This window comes from Sceloporus occidentalis, unplaced genomic scaffold (genome assembly GCF_023333645.1).
Source record: "Sceloporus occidentalis isolate IW3139 unplaced genomic scaffold, rSceOcc1.0.p SCAF_48, whole genome shotgun sequence".
Classification (NCBI taxonomy): Eukaryota; Metazoa; Chordata; class Lepidosauria; order Squamata; family Phrynosomatidae; genus Sceloporus; species Sceloporus occidentalis.
Genome location: NW_028317028.1, coordinates 4,315,397 through 4,338,945, shown reverse-complemented (window position 1 = coordinate 4,338,945; position 23,549 = coordinate 4,315,397). Strand labels below are relative to the sequence as shown.

The 23,549-nt window shown below is 38.8% G+C and overlaps 1 protein-coding gene across 1 annotated transcript in view; it reads left to right on the top strand.

The window, feature by feature from the left end:
- SCARB1 (scavenger receptor class B member 1) overlaps window positions 1–23,549 on the top strand; it is a 32,184-nt gene that overhangs the window by 4,440 nt on the left and 4,195 nt on the right. Inside the window, exons 2-11 of the mRNA XM_089491037.1 lie at window positions 11,443–11,497; window positions 13,051–13,213; window positions 13,582–13,723; window positions 14,798–15,001; window positions 15,570–15,665; window positions 15,970–16,085; window positions 17,760–17,926; window positions 19,063–19,181; window positions 22,856–22,929; window positions 23,288–23,339. Of these exons, the coding sequence (XP_089347163.1) occupies window positions 11,443–11,497; window positions 13,051–13,213; window positions 13,582–13,723; window positions 14,798–15,001; window positions 15,570–15,665; window positions 15,970–16,085; window positions 17,760–17,926; window positions 19,063–19,181; window positions 22,856–22,929; window positions 23,288–23,339 (1,188 nt within the window). The remainder of the gene's footprint in view (window positions 1–11,442; window positions 11,498–13,050; window positions 13,214–13,581; window positions 13,724–14,797; window positions 15,002–15,569; window positions 15,666–15,969; window positions 16,086–17,759; window positions 17,927–19,062; window positions 19,182–22,855; window positions 22,930–23,287; window positions 23,340–23,549) is intronic.

Genomic DNA, 23,549 nt, shown 5'->3' with positions numbered 1-23,549 from the left:
CCATTGCCATTGCTCTAAACGTTTTATTTTAATGGTTGCCAAATGGTTGATGGAGCCTATACACAGGATCCATTAGCTGCACATGTCATTATTGTGGCTAACATAAAGTTCGGAGCAAGATTATATTTGACTTTGTAGTCTTCCTTTTTTTGTTGTTGAATTCTGTCACTACATATGAGAACCCTTTTCATGGTCCTCTTGGTGCGGATGTCGTTGATTGACACCCTTTTGTGTATTATGTGGAGGCATACTATTCTTGACTACAAATAGTGAGCTGTGATCTTGTTTTTTATTTTACTTTCTCTACCGCTTTCTTAAGACCGCTGTAGCACTGATTGCCTGACCTACATTAATCCGGACTAGTAAAGATAAATATACAGTAAATGTAGGACAAGCGGTCAGTTCTGTGCATAAGACAATTGTTCTAGGAGGGAACTATTCATTAGTGTCTCAATCAATGTACGTCAAGGGGCTTAATTGTCATCTCATTGAAAGCCTTTCTTTAACTGTATTTATAAGGCTTGTACTCTTGATAAGGCCATCATGTTATTGTATTCGTAAACTCATAAATATACACTCCTTCAGTCTTTTCTTAAATCCTAGACTGTTCCTTTAATTTAGGATTTCTACTTATAATGTTATTATAGGCATGTGGTACAGCTCAGCATCGAATGATCGGCAGCCGGCGTTGCTGAAAGGAGGGTATTGTTACATACTGTAGGCTTGTGGCGCTGCATATTGTGTTGCAAGCTCGTGTGGATAATATCTATTAAAATGTGCTGTTTGATCGGTTCATTTTCTGCTCCAGTTCTACAACCTCCTTCTTACAAAACACTTAATGAAATGACCACATGAAAAGCCTATTTAAATGGTTACTAAGTTTTGGAATAAGCTTAATTTTGTTTGCAAAATCAAATTTTTTTTTTGTATCAAAATCCGAATGCCTAGTGGCAGCTATGGGCAACTCTATGACCAGTGTGCCAACCAGTTTAATTTTTCATTAGATTAATCGCTGTATGGTTTAATGGGTGCTAGATCGGAGGATTTTCATGTCACCCTTGTACATGCGCCCTGCTTATTTTTGCTGAATTGCACTTTTAGTATGTGTACCAAGTTCTCTATGGAGAAATCCTTAGTATAGGTAGCCTCTTGTGAAACTGTGTCCAGCTGTTTAGAGTGTTGCAAATATAATGCTGTCTGGGAACCGAATCCGACCCAGTGTCTGGATTGCATTTGCTCTTCCATGATTATTTCAAAACACTTCGGATGAACACATCTGTGTAACTTAACTTTATTGCATTATTTGGGGGATTGGGTTATAAACTTGATGCTGCTCAGGCCACTACGACCAGAAACGCAGACAAAACAAGTACTTAAAAGAAGAGGTGGCGATACATAACATGTATATGGCCACCTGCCTAATATTCTGTAGGTCCCCTTTCTGCTGTCAAACCAGCCCAGACCCTTTAAGGCATGACCTCCACTAGACCTCTGAATGTGTGCTGTGGTATCTGGCGCCAAGATGTTAGCAGCAGATCCTTTTAAGGCTAGGTTTCCACTTGGGTTTTTGTCCTGCGTTTTTTTCTTGATGAAAAACGCCAAGAAAACTGCCACTGCATTTTCCTGCGTTTTGGCGTTTTTTTCTGGAGTTTTTTCTGGCGTTTTAGCCTTTCTGTGGAAATTGCTTTTTTTGACCTTAGGCAGTTTTTCCAGCCTTTACAAGTTAGAAGTTTCACCCAGCTAAAAGGGATTAGGATAAATGGCAAGTATCTGCCCCCTGATGTCATTTACTTGGTAGAGTTCTACTTAAACGCCCCTGGCGGACCCTTTTGTCTCTTTTCTGTGGTTTGTAAGGCCTGCTTTATTCCGAATGTCTGCTCCTCTAGGAAGATTGGCCCCAAATGATGGTGCAAATTGTTTGCTGTTGCTTTTGGCACGCAGGATCCAGTTGATGCGTCGCGTATGTTTGTTTGTAATGGCATGTTTGTTCCAAATGGTGTAGAATTCAATATGAACTTTGTTTTGTGTGAAACTGTTTGTTTCCAGCCTATTTCTCGTAGGACACACAGATACTGGGTCCATCCTCTGCATTGTAACTGTGGAAAAAACGCCATAAAAAACGCCAAGGCAATAAACCCACATGGCTTTTTCATGGCGTTTTTTCTCTCCCATAGACTTCTATTGGAGAAAAACGCCAAGATTTCCTTGCAAAAAACGCCAGTGTCAACATGCTGCGATTTTGAAAAACTGCCACAGAGCCCAAAAAAGCAGAAAAACGCCAAAGAGGACTGAAAAAACGCCAAACAAAAAAACGCCAAGTGGATATGGCATTCTGCGATTTCCTATTGAAGAACGGCTAACATCTGGCTGCTGCGTTTTTTCACTAAAAAAACACCAGGTGGCGCTATTGGCGTTTTTAGCTAAAAAAAACCAAGTGGAAACCTAGCCTAAGTCCTGTAAGTTGTAAGGTGTGGTCTCTATGTATGCATCCTGGTGCTGTGTGTTCTCCAAGTAAGCGACGCACACGCACCTGGCCATCCATGTGAAAAAAAAAAAAAAGCATGATTCATCAGACCAGGCCACCTTCTTCCAGTTCTTATGCCCACATGCCCATTGTAGGCGTTTTTGGCAGTGGATAGGGGTTAGCATGGGCACCCTGACTGGTCTCGACAAACTGTGATGCACTGTGTGTTCTGACACCTTTCTATCAGAACCAGCATTAAGCTTTTCAGCAATTTTAACTACAGTAGCTCATCTGTTGTATTTGACCACTCAAGCCAGCCTTTGTCTCCCATGTACATCAAGGAGCCTTGCTTGCCCATGACACTGTCACCTGTTCACCGCTTTTCCTACCTTGGACCACTTTTGGTACTGACCACTGCAGCCCGAGAACATCCCACAAGAGCTGCGGTTTTGGAGATGTTCTGCCCCAGTCGTCTAGCCATCACAATTTGGCCTTTGTCAAAGTCACTTAGATCCTCACGCTTGCCCATTTTTTTCCTGCTTCTTACACATAAACTTTGCGGATGGAATGTTCACTTGCTGTCTAATATATCCCACCCAGTGACAGGTGCCATAGTAAGATTATCAGTGTTGTTCACTTCATCTAATTATACAAGATGCTTTCTCTATCTCAGTTTAAATTTCTGCGGCAGAATCCTATTTGTTAGCCTCTGATGTCAGAAGATGTCAGATAAAAGGCTAATGTGAATTCGAAGAAATGCAAGACCGCCTGATTCGCTCAAATTGTGAACATCCTTTTGATTTGAAGCTGTGAAATGAACGTCTCTAATGCATTATGTAGATATGATGAAAAAAAAATAGAACAGGCTGTATAAAAAGATCTGGTTGATTATCAGCCTTGCTTGAAGCCCGGTGTTTACAGAAATCATCTGTTAACCAACTGGAACTTCGCTGTTGACCTACGAGTTGCTTCCAGAGAGCATTATAATTTTTTTCCTTTTTCAAGCAATTTTTGAAATATCGCCTTGACATTTGTGTAACCGGGTATTCAGCTTTCTCTTGTCACATAGTGATGCCGAAACAGAAAAGCTTTCTCAAGACTTTTTCATTACAGCAGCATATGGTCCAATGGCTCTCTGGTACGAAGATTACAGCAATTTAGATTCTTTCCCCCACCTCACCAGGAAAAGAACTAACTGCCACAAAGATCTAAAACTACACCAGCCTTCTCAGACCTTATAGAGGACAATTGCATAACCTTGTAAGCATGTAAAGCGAACAGTAATTACTAGTTTTTACCATTTAAAACTCTTAATGTGCTACCTACAGTAATATAATCTAATACAAAAAAATTACTTTGCTAATCAATTTTTATTTTGTTTAATTTACAAAGAATATAATATCCTGCACGTCTAGTAATTTTAACTAGTTTGAGGTGTGCCCAAAGTTCAATGAGATATATATTATCTTTTATTTATACAGCGCCAACCATTTATGCAGCGCTTAATACAATACATATATTCAAGGGGTATGACAAGACGAGAATTGACAAACTGATACATTAGGCGGAGGGGGCCCTGCTCACAAGCTTACAATAATGAGGGATGTGTGTGTGTGTGTGTGTGTGTATATATAATTTATTTATTGAAGAATGGCACTATTTTCTTATGCAATTACAGACTTTGGCTCCCTTGGCAGCACAACAGGAACTGTGTTGTCACATCTGGGTCTGCCCGCAATGTGTGCGGGGGAGCAGTAACACTGAATCATGCTTTGCCTTTGTTGCATGGGCTGCGGCAAGATTTCAGCACATTCCACTGACAAGACCAGCGTTGCCTTTATACTTGATAGGGCACAGGGCAGCAATCCCACAGATTGATAACTAGGAGAGTTTTTGCTATTGCGAACAAATATAGGAACTTTTTTTTCATATTTGATATTTTTTCGCATATTTGGTATGACAGCATTGTTCTATGTACTATTGTGAAACATAAAGTAAGCTCATAGGGGTTCGAACAATGCATTATGAAAAGATGTTTGGGGAAAATAATGGGGCTTTCCATTTAATGGTGAATTTACTGTGACAGAAGGGGGTTAGTGGAGGCTCATTACATATTACATCGTCGCCCAGTGTCCAATTTTTCTCGGTAATTGGAAGCTTGTCCTGGGAAATCATCAGTTGAGGGTGTCAACTTCAGGGCCTAGCGAGCTCTGTTGACTTCTGCTTCAGACTCCCTAATGATGTCATATCCTGCCGCTCAGCACTAAAGCAGAGCATACCATCTGAGCTGCTAGAACTTCCTTGTCATTGATACAACCACCACACTACCTCTCACCCTTTCTCTGTGCCTTATGTTTGTCACCCCATTTCCTCAAGATTGTAAGCTTGTGAGCCGGGCTCTCTCCACCTAATGTATCGGTTTGTCTTAGTCTATCAATTCTCGTCTCGTAATCCCTTGAATTTATGTATTGTATTAAGCGCTGCATAAATTGTTTGGCGCTATATGAAAGATAAAAATAATAATACTCTGAAGAAACAGACCTCTCTTCCGCCACATGATTTAAAGAAAAAAGGAGGGGGGGGGTAGATGATTGTGAGAAAGGAAAGAGATAATGAGAGATGAGGAGATAAGGGAGATAGGGATAGATAAAGAATAGGAGAGAGAAAAGCAAATATGAGACAGCAAGTGTGTGTGGGGGCAAGCAGGTATTTGTAAGGGCAGTATATGTGTGTATTTTGCCTAGTCTATCCATATTATTACTGTTTTGGGCATAAAGGGACTAGAATAACTCACTCTATCACATGTATGTAGGGAGTGTGTACCGTGCACCACAAACCAACTACCGCCTAAACCCCACCAATTAACGACACGGAGACTGAAATTGGGTAAAATAGGCCACAGCATATTTTTATTAACAATAACCACAAACACTGTGTTGGCCTAAACACCATAAACCAATAAACATGAATACACAATAAACCACACAATAAATACTAAATACAAATATATATAACACATAATCCATAATACATTCAAACATAACCAACACAGGAACTGAATTAACCCCATCCTTGCCGGCCGCTCGCCACTGTACAATCCAGACCCCAGATACTCACCCCCCCCCCCCCCTCGTCCAAACAAAAAAACACCAGAGGCCAGGGGAGGATTGAGCCTTCCTTCGCACCAGCATCCAAACTCCATCACTTACCAAAACTAGATCGGCAAGGACACACAAGCTGCCAGCTGTGACAAAAGAAAGTTAGTTCATAAAATTAGGGAGGGAGGGTGGGAAGCAGGTAAGTCTGTCGGCTGCCTCTGGAAAAGTGACAGTGCCCGGGGTCACCCAGAGGGCACCCTTTATCCCCTAGGGTCTCCTGCCCCTGCATTTACATACCCCCAATCAAAAACACACATACATGCTCCCTGTCCATTTAGCTGTGCTGATTCCCAGGGGCCTTGTTTAACTCAGAGGCACTATTTAGTATTGTTTTAAATAATAATAAAAAATGTCCTCAAGATGATGTGTTTCAAATGTATCTACCACATACCAAGAATGTATGGTAGTGTTGGTGGAAATTTGGTGATATAATCTGCACCGTAATAACTAGATGAATCTTAATAATGGGGGGCGGGGTTGGACAGAGCGAGCAGAGTTTTGGGGCAGTGGTTGCGGTACATTTTCAAGTACGTTAATTCGTACAACTCATTCACTCTTCAAATATTGGTAAGTATGTCATTAGAGAACTTCCGCAGCTGCTTTTTGGTTATCAGAAAAACTTTCTTAATAACAAGTATATATTTGAATCCATTCTGCTTACTCATACTTGAAGCTGAATAATTCAGTAAGTTAATTATCTATTTTCACATGTATTATGTGCTGCATAGGCTAGTTTCTGATTTCTTGATGTACTCTTCAAAAATGTTGTATGAACTAGGCGTCCATCATTTCTGTAAAGCCACAAATTATTGTGTTGATAGAAAGAAACTGAAGCCTGTATCCTTAGGGTATATACTGGATACGTGGCATTTCCTGATGCTTTTAGTTCCGTTCTGGAAATCTGCAAGGCTCCTATTGGCCAACATTCTCAAAGTAATTCCTCACATTAAAGGGACCACTCGCCTATCTTATGCATTAAATGTTTGCATGGAAGCATTTGGTCATCTGAAGAGATCTTCTGCCACATGATATACTTGCTGCCATTTAGCTCCAGCTGGGTCTGCAAGTGTTTGAGGGAGGTGATCCTCATGTTCATTGGAATCCATAGAAGCTATTTCCTTTCTTTTGCATATATTTTAATATGCATTACTTGTTGAGCATCCTGTGTGGGACACTGAAGTGCCCCTCAATGTCCGTTTCAGACATGTTTACTGGGCGTATTTGTAAATTTTTAGTTTAGTGGGATTTTCCTACATCTTTGGACTGGTCTTTTTTTTCTTATCTAAAACTTATTTAAAAACCTATTTTGTGTACAACATGGTTTTTGTGTTTCCCTGTTTGCACTAGGTCAGCTTCCCTAAACTCTCCAGAGGTCATTCTCCGTCAGAACAGCCTATGCTGTCATTGATGTTTGGCAAATAACCCATTCTTGCCCTGTATCCCAAATCTCACAAATGCTTTGGGACTTGTGCTGCTCCACAATAATGTACAGTCAAAACTGTGGGGTGATGTTTAAAAGTCACCCCACATTAACACACTTATTATGGCGAAGAAGTTCAGCTGTAATTGCAAGTAAAACTCAGTAGGTCTGACCCTTCAGAATACATTTTGACAAAAGGATAGCAAATGTTCACCTGCTAAAGATCCCCCCCCCCACACACACACAAAAAAAAATGGCAATGCTGCTCAACAGACATGCTGGTTGAGACATTATTGGGGAAAGTGCAAGGCAAAACAAACATTTTCAGCATCAGTCCGTGAATTATCTACATTTCACACTTAGGGAATCTTAGGGAGTCTAGGGACCAACATAATTTGCAATTGATAAATATCAAATGTTATCCATGGGTTTTTGTTCAAACCCATAAATAGACAAACATTCTAGGGTAGCCAGCAAGGAACCCTAGATGTTGTAGAGCTACTAATCCAGTGGTGTTCAGCCAGCATACGGCTTGCTTAGTTGACTTTTTGGTAGCTGTAGTCGACAACATCTGGAAGACTCTTCACTGTATTTTATCTCACAATCTCTTGTAAAGGAATATATATATATATATATATATATATATATATATATATATATATATATATATATAATATATAATATATTCTTGAATATGCACAAATATGTATGTATATAGTATTGTTTGTGTGAGTAGTTCTAAACAAGAGAGAGAGAGAGAGAACACGGCTGAACAAAGATGTAGCAAAAGCACTAAAAATGCTTTGGTCCGTATGGGTAAAAAACACCAAAATAGAAAAGGACCTTAGTCCTCAAGGGTTAATTAACCTTACCAATGCCAGGATTTTGTGCTACACACTCTGCTTAATATAATATAACAACCAATGCTTTATAATAGATTTTATTCAGTGCTTGGGGGAAGTATATCGTAAGTGTTTAAAGTAGAATGTGTCTGTTTTCTCACCATTTGTTTATTTCCTTCTCCTTTTTCTTTCTTGTAACCTGCTCCTTCCCTCTGAATCTCATTTGCGAACAGTGTTATGGAGCACAAATAGTCTTTCGTGATTTGCATATTGGGGAGATCTGGCGTAGATTGGTAAACAATGTGTACCCTTTCTATTGCTGGATGGCACAAAGAGGAAATGGGGGGGGGACTGCCAACCCCCCCCTCCCCATTTATTTTCTCATTTACATGTGAAGATTGATTTTGGTGGCTGAGATAGAATGCATTGCTATGTATTTTGGTAGGACATGCTGTATTTGGATTTTACCAAGCCATGTCATACCTCCCAAATGTCCCGTAAAATGGGATTTTCAGTGGGCGTCTGTGCTGTTGCAAGGTGGTTCCTTGGGTGGGTGACCATGCCACTTAGTCCTATATCCAGTCCAAGGCATTGAAACCATTTTTATCAGTACAGTACGGTGCCCTGTTACTGACAGTATTGTTTTGAACTTCCATAGTGCATAATGACGTTTGAGCTAATATCACAAATTAGGGTTTATTCATTAAATGTAGCTCACCATCCATTATAAAGATTTAGCACAAGCAAGGATGAGCTGGCCCTGTATAATGCATATTTGAATGTGTTTAGACTTCAAATAAATCTAATTTAGCTATGCTGTGTAAGGGCAATCCAGGTTCCTTGTGCAGCAGAAGCTTATTAGGATTGGCCATTATTAATGAATGTAGCATAAGGGGTTGAAACCACAACTCCTGCTTTAGCAAATAAACCCCAATGTCCTACAAAACCCCATACCTCGTGCTTTACATTAGAATAACAAAGGCATAGTCAAATTATAGTTTAAACAGAATTTACATTCAGTTTATTGAATGGTTGTATGTAGCCACTTAAGTCTGCTCACAGGTACTAATACAACTTCCTAGAGTATTTTCCGCGTAATATTGCAAAATAGTCTGTTAATGATTATCGTTTCAGAATGTCATGTTCTAACTGATCTGTGTCAAAACAATTGAACCAAACATTTGATCAAATTAAGAATTATCAAGAGACTAAAGAGACTGCACATTAACAGCACCCCTTGCCCCCAAAAAACTTATTCTGGGTTGGGAGTTCTTCCCCTAGGAATGTAATCGTCAGCAGAAATGAGTAGCGAGGCTTGTTTGAGCAGTGCCCTATCTGCCTACAGCATTTAAGGCTTCTCAGAGGTTCATGTGTGAATAGAAATTCCCTACCGCAACTAGTGATTCTACATGCCAGAAGATTGAAGCATCATATAAAAGTTATGCACTCTGTATTGATACAGCGTTATGCTATTAAACTAAATGGGGCGCCCAGGTTTCTTCTGCACTGGGTGTGAACGGCATTGAAAGAAAATGTGGTTCAGCTTGGCCAAAATTTACAACAGTATGCAATATTGGTAACATGCACAGTGTATCATAAAATTGTAAAATTTGGGGGAAGTTAATGTAACCGGTTTAGGCCATGGACACTGAAGAAAAAAAATGTTATTCACAAAATTTACTTGGATGACTGCTTAAGCTGTCACTTATTGGAGGGGAATATCAAGTGTCGTCATAATGATCAGACTCTTGACAAAAGACCTTTGTGTAGAAATGTTAGGGAACTTTTCTGCATTCTCCACTCTTCTGCCATGTATGTATTCATTTATCTGCTATTGCTTATTGTGGCACAATTAATTTCTTTCCTCTTTTATTTAATTTGAGTGCATCTTTATTTATAAAATTTGTTTGCCCCTGGAATTGAGTATTTTGTTATGCATATACCTAAAGAATGAATAATCAGAGAGAAATTCACATATGTCTTGATAAATGCCCCTTGTAGCTGGTCTGATACATAATCCTTAATTACTAAATTGGCTTTTAATGTCCACTGAGCTGTCTTTGGCACCTGTGGCTGCAGACCATTTTTTAACTAAATGGACACACTTATGCCTCCCGCAACAATTGCCAGGACAAGTGAAAAGAGTTACTTTTTTACATATTGGAATTTATTTTAAATACTTTATAAACAAATTATTCTGTCGTGAGGAATAGTAAACTGTAACAAAATTCCTATATAATTATAGGAACCTAAAAACTACTTGAGGGGATTCAATGCCTGAAACATGTAAAGCGCGCAGAGAACCGAAAGAAGGCCTTTTGGCCGTTACTTTAAAAAAAAAAAAAAAAATCTATATCTGCCAGGGAACAATCCAAAAATGCAACAGTAATACAAGGAGCAAAAGTTTAGGTTTAAGTACATACCACTTGTGGAAGACATTATTACTTAATCAAATTATTGCACCCCAGTAGGTTTAAAATGATAGGAAATCTATACCAAATCTATGGTAAAGTAATGTGTGCACTTATACTACATCAGTTCAAACGCATAGTTTAAACAAACCCCAATGTATAGATTTAGAAAAAACATTTTATTGCACATGATACATTAACAAAGGGTTCTCGTCTACATGATTTCCTTAGTTGGGTTGTTGCAATAGACTAAGCATAGTACCACAGAACTTAACATCTGAAGTTTGACTGGTCACGCCACCCATAATACGACTTTCCAGCAGTAACACAATATATACTGTTTTTTCACATTTTTCTTCCTGATAAACGATAAAGAGTAAGCAGAAATGAGTCAGACCGTGTATGGCAAATGTCATTTAGCATGGAGACAAAAAGCCCCAAACCATTAATATTGCTGATCTTGTATATTTGTGACCTTTACTCTTCTACCCAGTTTCATAAAAACAATTTGTTCTTGCAGTCTCTTGGTAAAAGTTGCTTAATGCACACTGCAATCAGCATGGATCATACAAGGATATTTACTGGCCTCAAAGATACCTATAGATAGTCATGGAATTTTTTTATGCATGTAGGTACATGCAGCTTTCAGAAATATAATGCAACATTACTGGAACATTACTGGAATGTAGATACACACTTTCACATAAACTACTGGTAGTACCCCCAACATTTCAGGTGTCCAGCCCTGGAAAGTGTTTTAATTTTTTCTGCATGGGTCAAGAGCCATAAATATATGCATTTTAGTAAGTTTAAGGCATTATTTATGGCCAGAGTCCCCAGCCCAACTTGTGTTGTGGCTATTATTTCTATTGCTATCTGTTAGAACAGTGACACATTCTGTGGTGCTATTCAGTGATTTTGCGTGTATGTGTGTACACCATTCAGCCAAAACATTGACTACCTGCCTGATATTGTGTAGGTTCCCCCTTTGCCAAAACATCCCTGGCCCGTTGAGACATGTCAAAGTAACAGCAACATGAATAGCAGGACCCGAGGTTTCACAACAGAACATTGCCCAAAGCATTACACCGCATCCGCTGGCTTGCCTTTTTCCCCATAGTGCATCCTGGTGCCATGTGTTCTCCAGGTAATCGACTCGCACACACCCAGTCATCCACGTGATGTAAAAGAAAACGTAATTCATCGGACCAGGCCACCTTATTCCATTGCTCCGTGGTCCAGTTCTTATGCTCATGTGCCCATTGAGCACCCTGACCGGTCTGCGGCTACGCAGCCCCATAATAAACAAGCCGTGATGCAGGGTGTCTTCTGACACCTTTCTATCAGAACCAGCATGAACTTTTTTTTTTTTGCGGTTACAGCAACAGGAGCTCGTCTGTTGGATTTCACCACATGGGCCAGCCTTTGCCCCCTACGTGCATCAATGAGCCTTGGCTGCCCATGACCCTGTCACTGGTTAACAGTACTGACCTCTGCAGACCGGGAACAAAAGAGATGCAGTTTTGGAGATGCTCTGACCCAGTCGTCTAGCCCTTGTCAAAGTTGCATAGATCCTTACGCTTTCCCATTTTTTTCTGGTTCTAACACATTAACTTTGAGGACGAAATGTTCACTTGCTGCCAAGTCTATCCCACTCACTGACAGGTTCCATGATAACAAGATTTATCAGTGTATATTTATATATATGTGTGTGTGTGTATCATCAGATCCCTGCTTGCCAGATCTTTACTTTTTTGTGTATTATACTTAAGGTGGTAAATTTGTTTTTGCTACTTTGTACGTTTGTTTTTTTTTCGGCGATTGGGGAGGGGGGGGGGGAACCAAGTATATTTTTCAGTACTTCTCTAAATGTATAGATCTTCTTACATATGTCAGCTAAAACGATTGGGTTGGGCTGCCTCCACTACAGTGTTGGATTCAAGCCTGTGGTTATTAGTTTTAAATAAAATGTTAGTGGCTGGCCTCCCCAAAGAACAGTTGTAGTCGATGCACGGAAACAAGTGCTTATTTTTTATAAGGTTGTTCTGCCAAGCACTGCATTAAATTGTTGCAATACTTTTGAGAGGTCTGAGACTGGGGTGATAATGACCATGGGAAACTATCCCCCTTGATACAAATGTCCTGGTTTCAGGGAAGGTTGCAGAAATATTTATTGTGCTGTAAAAAAAAAAAAGTCTTTGTGTCGAGATTACTGGCCAAAGTAACAAAGGTTATTATTTATGCATAATCGCTGACTTGCAAGCCTTAGCTCTGCCTGACGCGCTTCTGCAACTGGCAAAAAATCACTTTATTTTCCTTGTGCTTCTTGTGCTAGAAATATGGTTTTTATGCCATTTTCAAGGCTTACTCTTATATATATGTTAGAATTACTGTTTAAGGTAGAGGAATGCCACATCTCTCTCCCCTGCCACGCTGATCTATGGTACAAATTGTGAGTTTTATGTGATCTGACAACTTGAAAAATGTGTTTTACAGATTACCTTAATGCCAGGAGAATAATTAAAGGGTTAGGATGAATGCTTACACCATTCCTTTGGTACCGTTGGCATTTATTTTGGTAATTTCATGATATTTATTGTGACATTTTTAGGGGGTTCTGAATATACTCATTTGATATCCTTTTATGTTCTTTATAAATTTATTCTGGTGGACAAACTTGTATTGCGAACTTGTCATATCAAACATCTTGTACTCCAAAGGTTGTTTAATCTCTAAACCTTTCTATCCCTATAACAGAATGTTCGTATTGACCCCTCCAGTGGATTTGCATTTGAGATGTGGCGAGACCTCCCAGTTCCTTTCTTCATGTCCATATATATTTTTGAAGTTGTAAACCACAAGGAAGTTGTTACAGGGGAGAAACCAAGAGTCCAGCAACGTGGACCATATGTTTACAGGTGCAATAGTTCAATACTGTATTTATTTTTGATTCATTAACCTTGACACCCTTTTGTAGAAATACGTTCAAAAACAATATAAATGTTTCATAAATTCTCCAATGTTATCTGATTGACCAAAACTATCTAATTTCTTACAGAAGTTTAGTCGGTGTCTCTATACACATTTAAGCATGACCAAGCTGCAATATGGTAGATGTATAAAAATTGAATATTATGTAATTAATGCAATGTATGGAAGCTAGCGTGTCCTTGAACAAATACCATTCTGCAAAATGAGCTGCAAAAATATATACATTTGAAATTATAAATCAAGTCTTGTTTTCTGAAATTTTATACCAGAGGGTACTTTTTTGTTGCCTTTATAGGGAGCAAAAGCAGAAGCTCAATATCACCTTTCACGAAAATCAAACGGTCTCATTTGTAGAATATCGCACTTTTCACTTTGACCCTGAAAGATCTGTGGGAAAAGAAGAGGATCACTTAATTGTGCCAAACATTCTTCTTTTGGTAAGAAAGCTATTTAATTTTTGAATAGAATCTGTTGTGTGTATGAGGGGTTAGTTATGCCCAATTAGATCTGTGACGGGGACTTTAAATCTTCACCATGAAGGGGGTGCTACACATAGCCCCAAACTCTGTTTAGGAACATGAGTTTTGATTATATCTTTAAGACCCTTTTCCCAGTTGTTTTTTCTTCTTATTTATTGGAGGCCACGTGAACAACAGAATTTTTATGTGTTGGCTTTCTGGTTATTTTGTAAGGCAACCAGCCAATAAAGTACAAAGTTTAACAACTTGTTGTGTAGGAATATACCCTAGGGAGCGTCTTAAATAATTGCTTGTATCATTAATGAAAAAAATACCCTCAAGTGTGTCAGACATATCTCTGGATGCTCTGAGAAGACTCTGCATGATTTAACATTTGTATCAGAAACTCATGGACATCGTCGGTACTCAAGGGCTTTATAAGTAGACGCTCTAAAAAGGCCCAAATCTTGATTGTTCTTGGGGATACCCTGTAACAGTATCTTTAAATTAGCAAGAAATATTGAGCAATTCCCTTGTTCCATCTCTTGCAATATCTCAAGACCCTGTACAGGGACTAGCCTGCACTAGTTTCTCTAGGAAAAGCCATAATGATTTCGCTGTACATTGATCATCAATGTTCTCTGTTACGTTTTTCAGTGAAATGGGGCATATGTTCAAAAACAAACATCTTTCCTTCAGTTTTGCAGGTCAAAAAAACTCCCCCTTGTTATTTATCTGCGAATTCCAGTCTAGAAGAAAAAAAAAAACCTTAGAAACACCTATGATCCAGAGAGGAGCCTTAAAATCCAGGCAATGCCCTATCTCCCAACTTTTTCCTTAACCCAGTGTAGGGTGTATTAGTGTACACCATATGGGAGCCATGAATGTTAAAATTGTATCACACAGCATACAATGGGTTCTGTTTTACAAAAATCAGATTCATTATTTTTATTACTTGTACATAAACGCTCTTGTGATAAACGGCATATAAAATGTTTGATCCTTTTTGTTCCCTGTTTATTTTGCCAATTTTAACACTCTTTCCCACCACAGGCATCGGCAATAATGACAGAGAACCTGCCTGGTTTTGTTAAATTCATCATCAGTAGTGCCTTTTTAACATACAACGAGGAACCCTTCATGAACCGTACGGTCAAAGATATTTTGTGGGGCTATGAGGACCCTTTTTTGAATTTTATAAATACAATTCTCCCTGGAAAGCTTCCGTTCAAGGATAAGTTTGGCCTTTTTGCAGATGTAAGTAAAATATGGCAACTACATAAACTGTTATATTTGGTATTATATATTTATGCAACTCAATATAAAATGCAGATTCACATCTGCCCCTATAATCTGGAAGAAGGTACTCTCCCTATAGGCAAAAATCTAGTATAAACATAAATAAGATGTCAACCATAAGTAAAAACTCCTGCTAATCAATTGGGCGGAAACCGAAGATAAAAGCCTCATCTCTTTTCGACTCCCAGCTACTATTCATAAACACCCGTCCATAGTGAGTTGTAAATCTAATGATCTAAGATCTGCCGCTTCAGAGAGGCTACAAAACAGAAGAGGAATTGCCACAAAAACTCTTCTGAAAAGATACCCTACCCCTTTGTGACCAATTCCCTTAAAGTAGTTGACCAGTACCCAGTTATGTCCATTGAGACTTGCAGCCTATTAGATACTGTGCATATCTCTGCAAAGTAATCAAGCTATCTTGTTCAAGTAGCTGCCAGAACAAGCAGAGCAATTGCTCCCATGGTATGCAAATGCATTTATAATTTATTTTAATCGGATTTTTTTTTTCTTATTTGTTGTGCAGTTTAACAACTCTAATACAGGTGTTTTTACTGTTAACACCGGAGTAGATGACATCAGCAAAGTACAAATGATTGACAGTTGGAATGGTCTTAAAGAGGTAATATTTTTCTTTTCTCTACCAATCTGACTATATAAAGGCAATTCAAATTATATGGGTCAGCCAACAATTGAAAATAATTATGGGGTGTATATATCCATATTATATTTGCAAAAGCTAGACTGTAGATTTACCCATGCTCTCTCTCTCCGAAAACGCTCACATCTAAAAGCATGGTAGAGCCCTATAGGGGCAAGGGAAAAAGTTTGGACCATTGGTTGCACAGTAATACGCCAACTAATGCAATATGATATGAATTCAAACACATTTTTCATGTAACATATAAACCTCTCTTTTTGTACAGGTTGACTATTGGCATTCAGAAGCGACCAATATGATCAATGGAACAGCAGGGCAGATGTGGCCCCCTTTCAGGAAAACCTCTGAAGCTCTTCAGTTTTATAGTCCAGATGCATGCAGGTAACTGGTGATTTCAATGTCATAAGTTTTTATATACATAGTCTGTGGTGTTTTAGGGGGGTTCTCTTCCTTCAACCCAAAACATAAGTAAACTTTGCTTTCTGCAGCATCATGAAGGCCACATTTTCCATCTGTAAAATTTTCAATGAAGATTTGTAGCACTGACCTTGTTGTTTTACATTGGGTGATGCAGAAATTGCCCTTGGTCCCCAGAGTGCGCAGAACTGAATGCATCAGCCTTCCCCATCTAAATGTCAAGTTTAGAATTCTGCAGAAAACAATTCTCAGGGTTATATGGAACATCTAAGACTTTCAGGGACAAGTCCAGTATGACTCGGTGAGGTCATTGGTGATGAGTGTTGCTAAAAGTAGTCTCTTCTAGGATGGTGCTATTTGGAAAAGTAGTAAAACTAGAAACCTTCAAACCAATGTCTTAAGACCTGGGCATATAGTTCTGGGCATCCTGTACAATGGCTGGGATAAATATTTCAAGCTCTCCTGCCTCCTATTTCCTTTAACCACCAGGTCTTCCGTGTCATGACCGCACCAATACAATTTAGAAATTCAGCTAAATATTAGAGAGGGGATGCACATGCTTCTAGACAACATATGATGTTACTGCGCAAGTGCACTGCAACGCAACACACGTTCCCCACCAAGAGATCACTGTGGAGCAGTCCTGGAGTCTCACACAAGGCTTGCTCAGGCAGGAATAATAAATTAAATAGCACTCTCTGTACTGTACTGGTTTTAATCAACAACGTTGGCAGTGCCAATACTCCATATCATTCTGCTGATACCATGGTCTATTGGGATGGGTGGGGTATATTAGTCACACTCATGCTCTTCCTGGCTAGGCCCCATGCCTTGGTAGGGAAAGATCTTTTGCTACAAATATTTGGTATAGTTCTATTTTATAGAAACCCTGATTGTTGTAGCTTCGATTTTCCGGGCTAGGCTTAACTCCCCATTAACCCCAATAATGACACCACGCACCATTGAATATGGATAAGAAAAGGCCACAGCCAATTTCATTTATTAGTCATTGTCACGCCAAAACCTGAAACAATAAACATAGGTGCGTTAACAAGGACAATTACTCAAAACACAAACGTAAATATATACAATGAACACACCGAGCTTGCCAAGTAATCCAGGTACCATAACCAAATACCACTTGAGGAAGGGACATACCCGGATTTCCCCACCCTGACCTGAGGTTCCCAGCACTGACAGCCAAGAACCCCCCACCAGATGTTGCCAACCATTCACTTACCACCACATTAACCCCCTGGATACCTGGCAAGCTGCCGCCACAAACTGTGACAAAACACAAATCAACAAACAGAATGGAGGGAGGGTGGGACACGCAACCAGGTAAGCTAACCACAAGAATGGTTCCTGAGCCCGGGAAAACCACCCCTCCTCCGCACAACAGTCAGGGCGCACTATAGCCCATGCTGCCCCCCCCCCCCCGTGGGCATCATTATACCCATATACTTCATAGGGTATGAAGTTATTCTGCTTTGATAAAGGTTTATTAACTAAAAACCATATTAGCACTGTAGACCGAAAATCAGACCTGGAGTAGTAAAGGGCCACATAGGGCAGGTTTTAGTGTGTGCGCGCGTGTAGACCATAAACTAATCCAAATCTTCACTTTGTGTGCTACAGGTCTCTCACATTTGTATATGAAAAGGAGGCGGACTTTAGAGGTATTCCCACATACAGATATATAGCACCAAATTATCTTTTTGCTAATGGAACTGACTATCCCCCGAATGAAGGATTTTGCCCTTGTTTGGCTTCAGGAGTACAGAACATGAGCTCTTGTCGGTTCAGTAAGTATCCGTTATTTAATATAAATATGAATCGCCTCCAGTTCTTCGTGCAGCCTTCCCTTTAACCTTTTATAGTAAAAAGTTATCGGTTTTCCATAATGCATAATTATTTCCCCAAATTTCCTGGATGTAGACGCTCCATTACCAGAGGCTGCTTAATAATAGCTTGAATGTCTTTTTCAATATCTATTTTGTAATTTAAACCTGGCACAGCTTTGTAAAAGAATACTGTTGTGTAAGGCTCCTTATTTGATTATGCAGCATTCCATTTGATTTAATATGCTCTTATAGAGTAAGTATGCACCTTCAAACAGAAGCAAAGAAAATACCTTTAGAAAAGGATGGGTTTTCCTTGCTCTGTAGATATACATTCAGAATTTGAATAATTTTATAAAGAGAAGGTACTTTTGAGCAAGTGGATGTATCTTAAAAAATATGGTAAACATTATCTGAATTATTTATCATTGCGGTTTTAATTCTCTTCACTATTAGTTATATAGCACATTTCCTCTGCAAGACTGGCTATGTTGGCACTGCATAATTCAATGAGTAAAGAGTGTTGGGAAAAATCTGAGACTTGACCAAGCATTAAACAGGGCTAGATATGTTCCCCACAATCTTTCTACTTCTTGCACCTAACTTGCTGCTCCATCCTACAAGGCTTCCCTTGTGCCCCCTTTGGTTAATGTCACCAATCAAAGGTAACAGATTGACCCATGCTCAGAGAGTGGGTATAAAGAGTTGAACGGATTCAACAAACTGACATGGTGATACACTCTACAAAAAAATAGGTGCTCAAAGTTTACAAGTACTTGGTTTCTCTGGCTAGAGTTATAAGAGGTTTACTTGAACCTGTCAGCCTCTCTGTATGCCTGTGGGAGCGGGAGGGATCTGTTTGTGATGGGAATTAAGGTTTGAGTTGGGATGAATTATGTGTCCTGGGCAAGATCTCCATGCAGCAGAACCTTAGTGGGGTTGGACCTTTTATAATGTAAAGCAAAGTTAAAACCACAATCTCCTTTAAACTCTCCTGTCTTTAGATTTTTTTTGTAATGTGTAATATTGCTACTGCATTGGTTTTACTTGTAATGCCTATTTTGTAGCTGTAAGTTACAAGCCATGCATTATCCCATCAGATGCTCCACTGTTCCTGTCTTTTCCTCATTTCTACAATGCGGATCCTGGCTTTGCAGAGGCAGTGGATGGGCTGCACCCAAGTGAAGAGCTACATTCTCTTTTCCTGGACCTGCACCCTGTAAGTTTGTTTTACTTTTTATTATTTTTAATGACATTTGTCTATAAAGCCAGATACAATTCCTGAATTTCTTATTGATGGTGCTTTGGATTTAATACGCCCCAACCAGGGACGCTGGTTTGTTAAATCTACATTGAAAATGCCTTGGTTTTTCCAAAGTAAAAATCACATGACTGGTGTATTCATCTAGGGTCCCGTTTTAATCCCATTCTAATGTTGTCCTGTTTACGTTAAATTAATTTCCCTCGCACTACTACAACACTTTGGAGTTGTAATCTAAACAATAGATGCTTTTGTTGTATGAGAGGCTGTCCCCAAAAGCTGCAGTCCCTGTTGGCAAGGCGTTTAAATGGAGCCATTCAGAACATCTGGAAACCCTTTCTAGAGAGAACTGTGTGGCACTGATAGGACTGTTTCTCTTCAGCAAATTCTGTGGGAGTTCCAGAGAGCCTTTCTACATTCTTTCCTAAAAGAACTACTACTTGTGTTTCTGAATGGTGAGGGTGTTTTTATTTTTATTTTTTACTAAAAATGCCGTAGGAAGGGCTTGTGCAAGTCCCCGCTTGGGATTGCTACAGGACTCAAATGCATAATTTGGGTTTACAAAACTGGCATTTTCATTAACCAGAGAAGTAGTAGTACAGCACGAGGGCATGCTTTGTAGGCTGAAACAGCACTAATAAACTCAGTTTTGTGCCTAGTTGTTCTGTAGGACTCAACACAGATTTTGCTAATTAAATAGCACAAACAACTACATATGAATCTACAACTCTGTGAGGTGTATTTCTTGTATACTGATTAGAAATTGGCTAAAATTAAGAATTATCTTGATTAGTCTTGTGACAACGAAGCAGGTCGAAGTAAGGTTTTATTCTTAACCCAGCCTCTAGGTAAACGTGTACTTGAAGAACGCGCATATGCAGAAGACCCTTGTTTGCAGTATTTCTTACAGAAACTACCAACTTTATTCCAGCAAGCATAACCTTTCACAAAGAACATTTTGTCTGTCCCCACTTTGCGTGTACATAGACTATTCCATTCCATAGTACAATGGTTACTGCAATTACAAGTGATTTAGATAAGGGGCTCCTTAAGCCATAAATTAATTAAGTTCTGTTAACATTTACTGATAAGTAGGAAACACAAGTTATTCTTGGCTGTTAGAGTTTGTGTGTTTTGGATTTTTTTTTATCTCTTAAAGACATGGTGATCTCTCTCGAAACCAGCCTGTACACCTCCTGTCATGGTGACATTACTGGGTTCCATTTAATTTTCTATTTATGTATTTTTAACCTAATCTTTTCCTTATTTACTTGAAATAAAAATCCACAACAATGTCTCAGCTGGTGCAAAGAAAAGAGTGTATTATGCGCCAATGGTCATCTAGACCGTATAGACTAACAGAAAAGGCTGTTTAGCGTTGGTTTAAAGTGGACATCTGTGTTTGTATAGCAGCACGCGTGTAACTGGCTGCTACACACACTGATTTTTAACAGGAGCCCAGCTCTCGACTAGAATAACAGTTCTACTAATCATGACCAAAAAGAGTACATATAGAGTGCTCTTTGCACACGAGGGGGGGTCTTGTTAGATCCCCTGGAACCCTTTTGCGAGTCAATGGTGGAGTAAGCTGGGGGGGGCATGAGTAAGTAAACTACACATGCACAGGAACATGCAGGAAATTTGTTTGCAGGAAGGAGTTATAACCATTTTTATCCCTTGCAAACGGTGAAGCCATTTCATTTACTGTTCCTCTCTTATTACTGTTCTCTCTCCTCTTATAACTATTACAAAAACTACAGGGGCACCTGATTAAATAATCTTAGACTTTTATATTTCCAACATTACTGTTATGTAAGGCACGTGACAAAGTAAATTGTTTTCTTCTTTTAATTGCTTTACAACTTCAATTTACAAGCAGTGTGATTTAGATTAATCAGACTCAAGGTCATCATTGAAGCCCTGTATGACCTAATGTGTTCTAGGAGCACCTTTGTTAGACTAGGTTTCAACACTGCTGTTTTTCATTTCAGTAACTTAACGTGTACCATCCCTCATTAATTAACAATAGTACAACTTTTTTCTTGAAAAGTTTGGTGCAAAATGTCCAAAAAACATTAAATGTACTTCTTTAAATGCAACCAGGCATCTATTTCTATTATAAGAGTGGTTACAGAATAAAATACACATCAAACAGAGAATTATAAAACCACCCTTTTTATGTCATGCAGTCAATAGAAAAGCCAATAATGCATCGTTCCATCAAAAAGGATTTGTAGGTTATGTATATATGCGAGCATTACTGTGCACGTGAGCATTAATGTTCCATCAAGGCATGATTTTTATCCACTGTAGAAAGACTGGAGAGAGGAGGTGCAGTGCCCTCCACTAATATTGGCACCATTGGTAAAATAAGAAAGCTATTAAAATTGTCTTTATTGTTTAACTTTTGATCTTTTCTTAAAAAAACACACAAAAAATACTCTGCTCTTGTGGGTATCAAACAATTGCACACACAATTTAGGTTTGTCCCCAAAAATGGTTAAATATATGTGTGCCACAATTATTGACACCCTGTTAGTCAATACTATGTGCTACCTCCCTTTGCCAAGATAATAGCTCTGAGTCTTCTCCTATAATGCCAGATGAGGTTGGAGAATAGATGGCAAAAGCACCAGAGACTTTTCCTCCATACAGTCAACCATTTTTGTGTTGACTTTGATGTATGTTTTGGATCATTGTCCTGCTGGAAAATCCAACCATGGCCACTTCATGATGTCCATACTGTATACTTTTGTTAGAAGGCTTAGTTACATTTTTGTTAATATGAGATATTGTCATTATGAGCTAAGAGCCCAGTTATATTGTGTACACACTGTATTCACGTAATAATTCTGCAAGTCTTTGTCTATTTTTTGACACTGGAATAACTGTATGAAATGTCCTTTTGTTGTCTAAGCCTGAACAAATATTACAAATTACTACTGCTAGTTTAATGGATGGGATGAGGCTGAACTTGCCTACCTTCCAAATAAAGCATTATCAGATTCCGATGAGGTGGTCATTAAGTTATAATGCTCAGATATTATAGATAAAAACAAACTGCTGACTGATCATGCAAAGGGGTGCTATCATCCCTTGGTAATTGCCATCTGCTCACTATCTCTTTTAAGTACCAATATCTCACTGATAAGGAACAACCTATTAACCACTTATCTCCCCCCAAGAATCTATAATTTAGTCATATAAAATGTTTCATAGGAGCAGCAAAAGAGGTTCAGTTCAGGCAGTTGATGCACGATAGTTGTTCAATAGAAGATTTCTTCGTAGTTTGAGCTTTATTTCTAAGAAGTTGTAATACTATCTGACGCGGAACACAGCGTCAAAGTGTTTGTCTTTAAATAATCTATTTATTTGTGCCTATGATGGCTAAGTGTCCTTTAAGCATAAGATGTGTTTGTCTGCATCGAAGTAAGGATCATCAGTTTTATTCCTATCAAGCAACCTAAAATTAAATGTCTGTTTAAACTTCTTTTTATCTGCATAGATTGACAGTTTCTTTAATCTAGTTGCTGACCTCGGAGTGCCTAAGAACCAGCATCACAATGGTGCCGGAATACATGTAGCTCGACATTACGTTCTTTTTCTTTTTTAATACATTTTATTTATTTTAGCTTACAGGTATTCCGATGAATTGTTCCATTAAGATGCAGCTCAGTTTGTTCATGAAATCGGTGTCTGGAATCTGGTAAGAGTGCTATTTTAAAATATTTCTTCTAACACAGTGGTGAAGATTTAAGTGAACCTACAAAAAATAAACTTACCTTTATCCGATGTCAGGAGTAACATACAATCACAAGTTTATCTTGTACTTTTCAGATTTAGGAAAAAAGCACTAGTCTTTAAAAACATACACAAAACACTGATCCCTGGCTAGACCATTCGTTGCTGACATTAATTGTGTAAGGCACGTACAAGCAAACACTGATTGCCAGTTAACTGGTTAGAAAAAAAACTAGGAAACCGTCTGTACTGCATTAGAAGTCAGTAAAACTTCTTTAAGAACAAGCTCAAGTTGTAAAATTATTTTATTTTCTGGTATTTAGGCAAACTGGGGACATAAAACCTGTGATTCTTCCGGTGCTTTGGTTTTCAGAGGTAAGGTCAGAGTCCTTGATATTCCCATATAGATTGTAAACTTCCAAGAGGTGTCTACTACTTGAAGTTGTTTTAATGTGTATTAATGTTGTTGTCCATTTTAAATTTTCTGTGTTAAATAAATACACTATCCTATTACTATTGTAATAGTGCTACAGAATCTAGCCCTATATAAATGTAATGTTTGGGCAACTATATTTCTGCAATTAG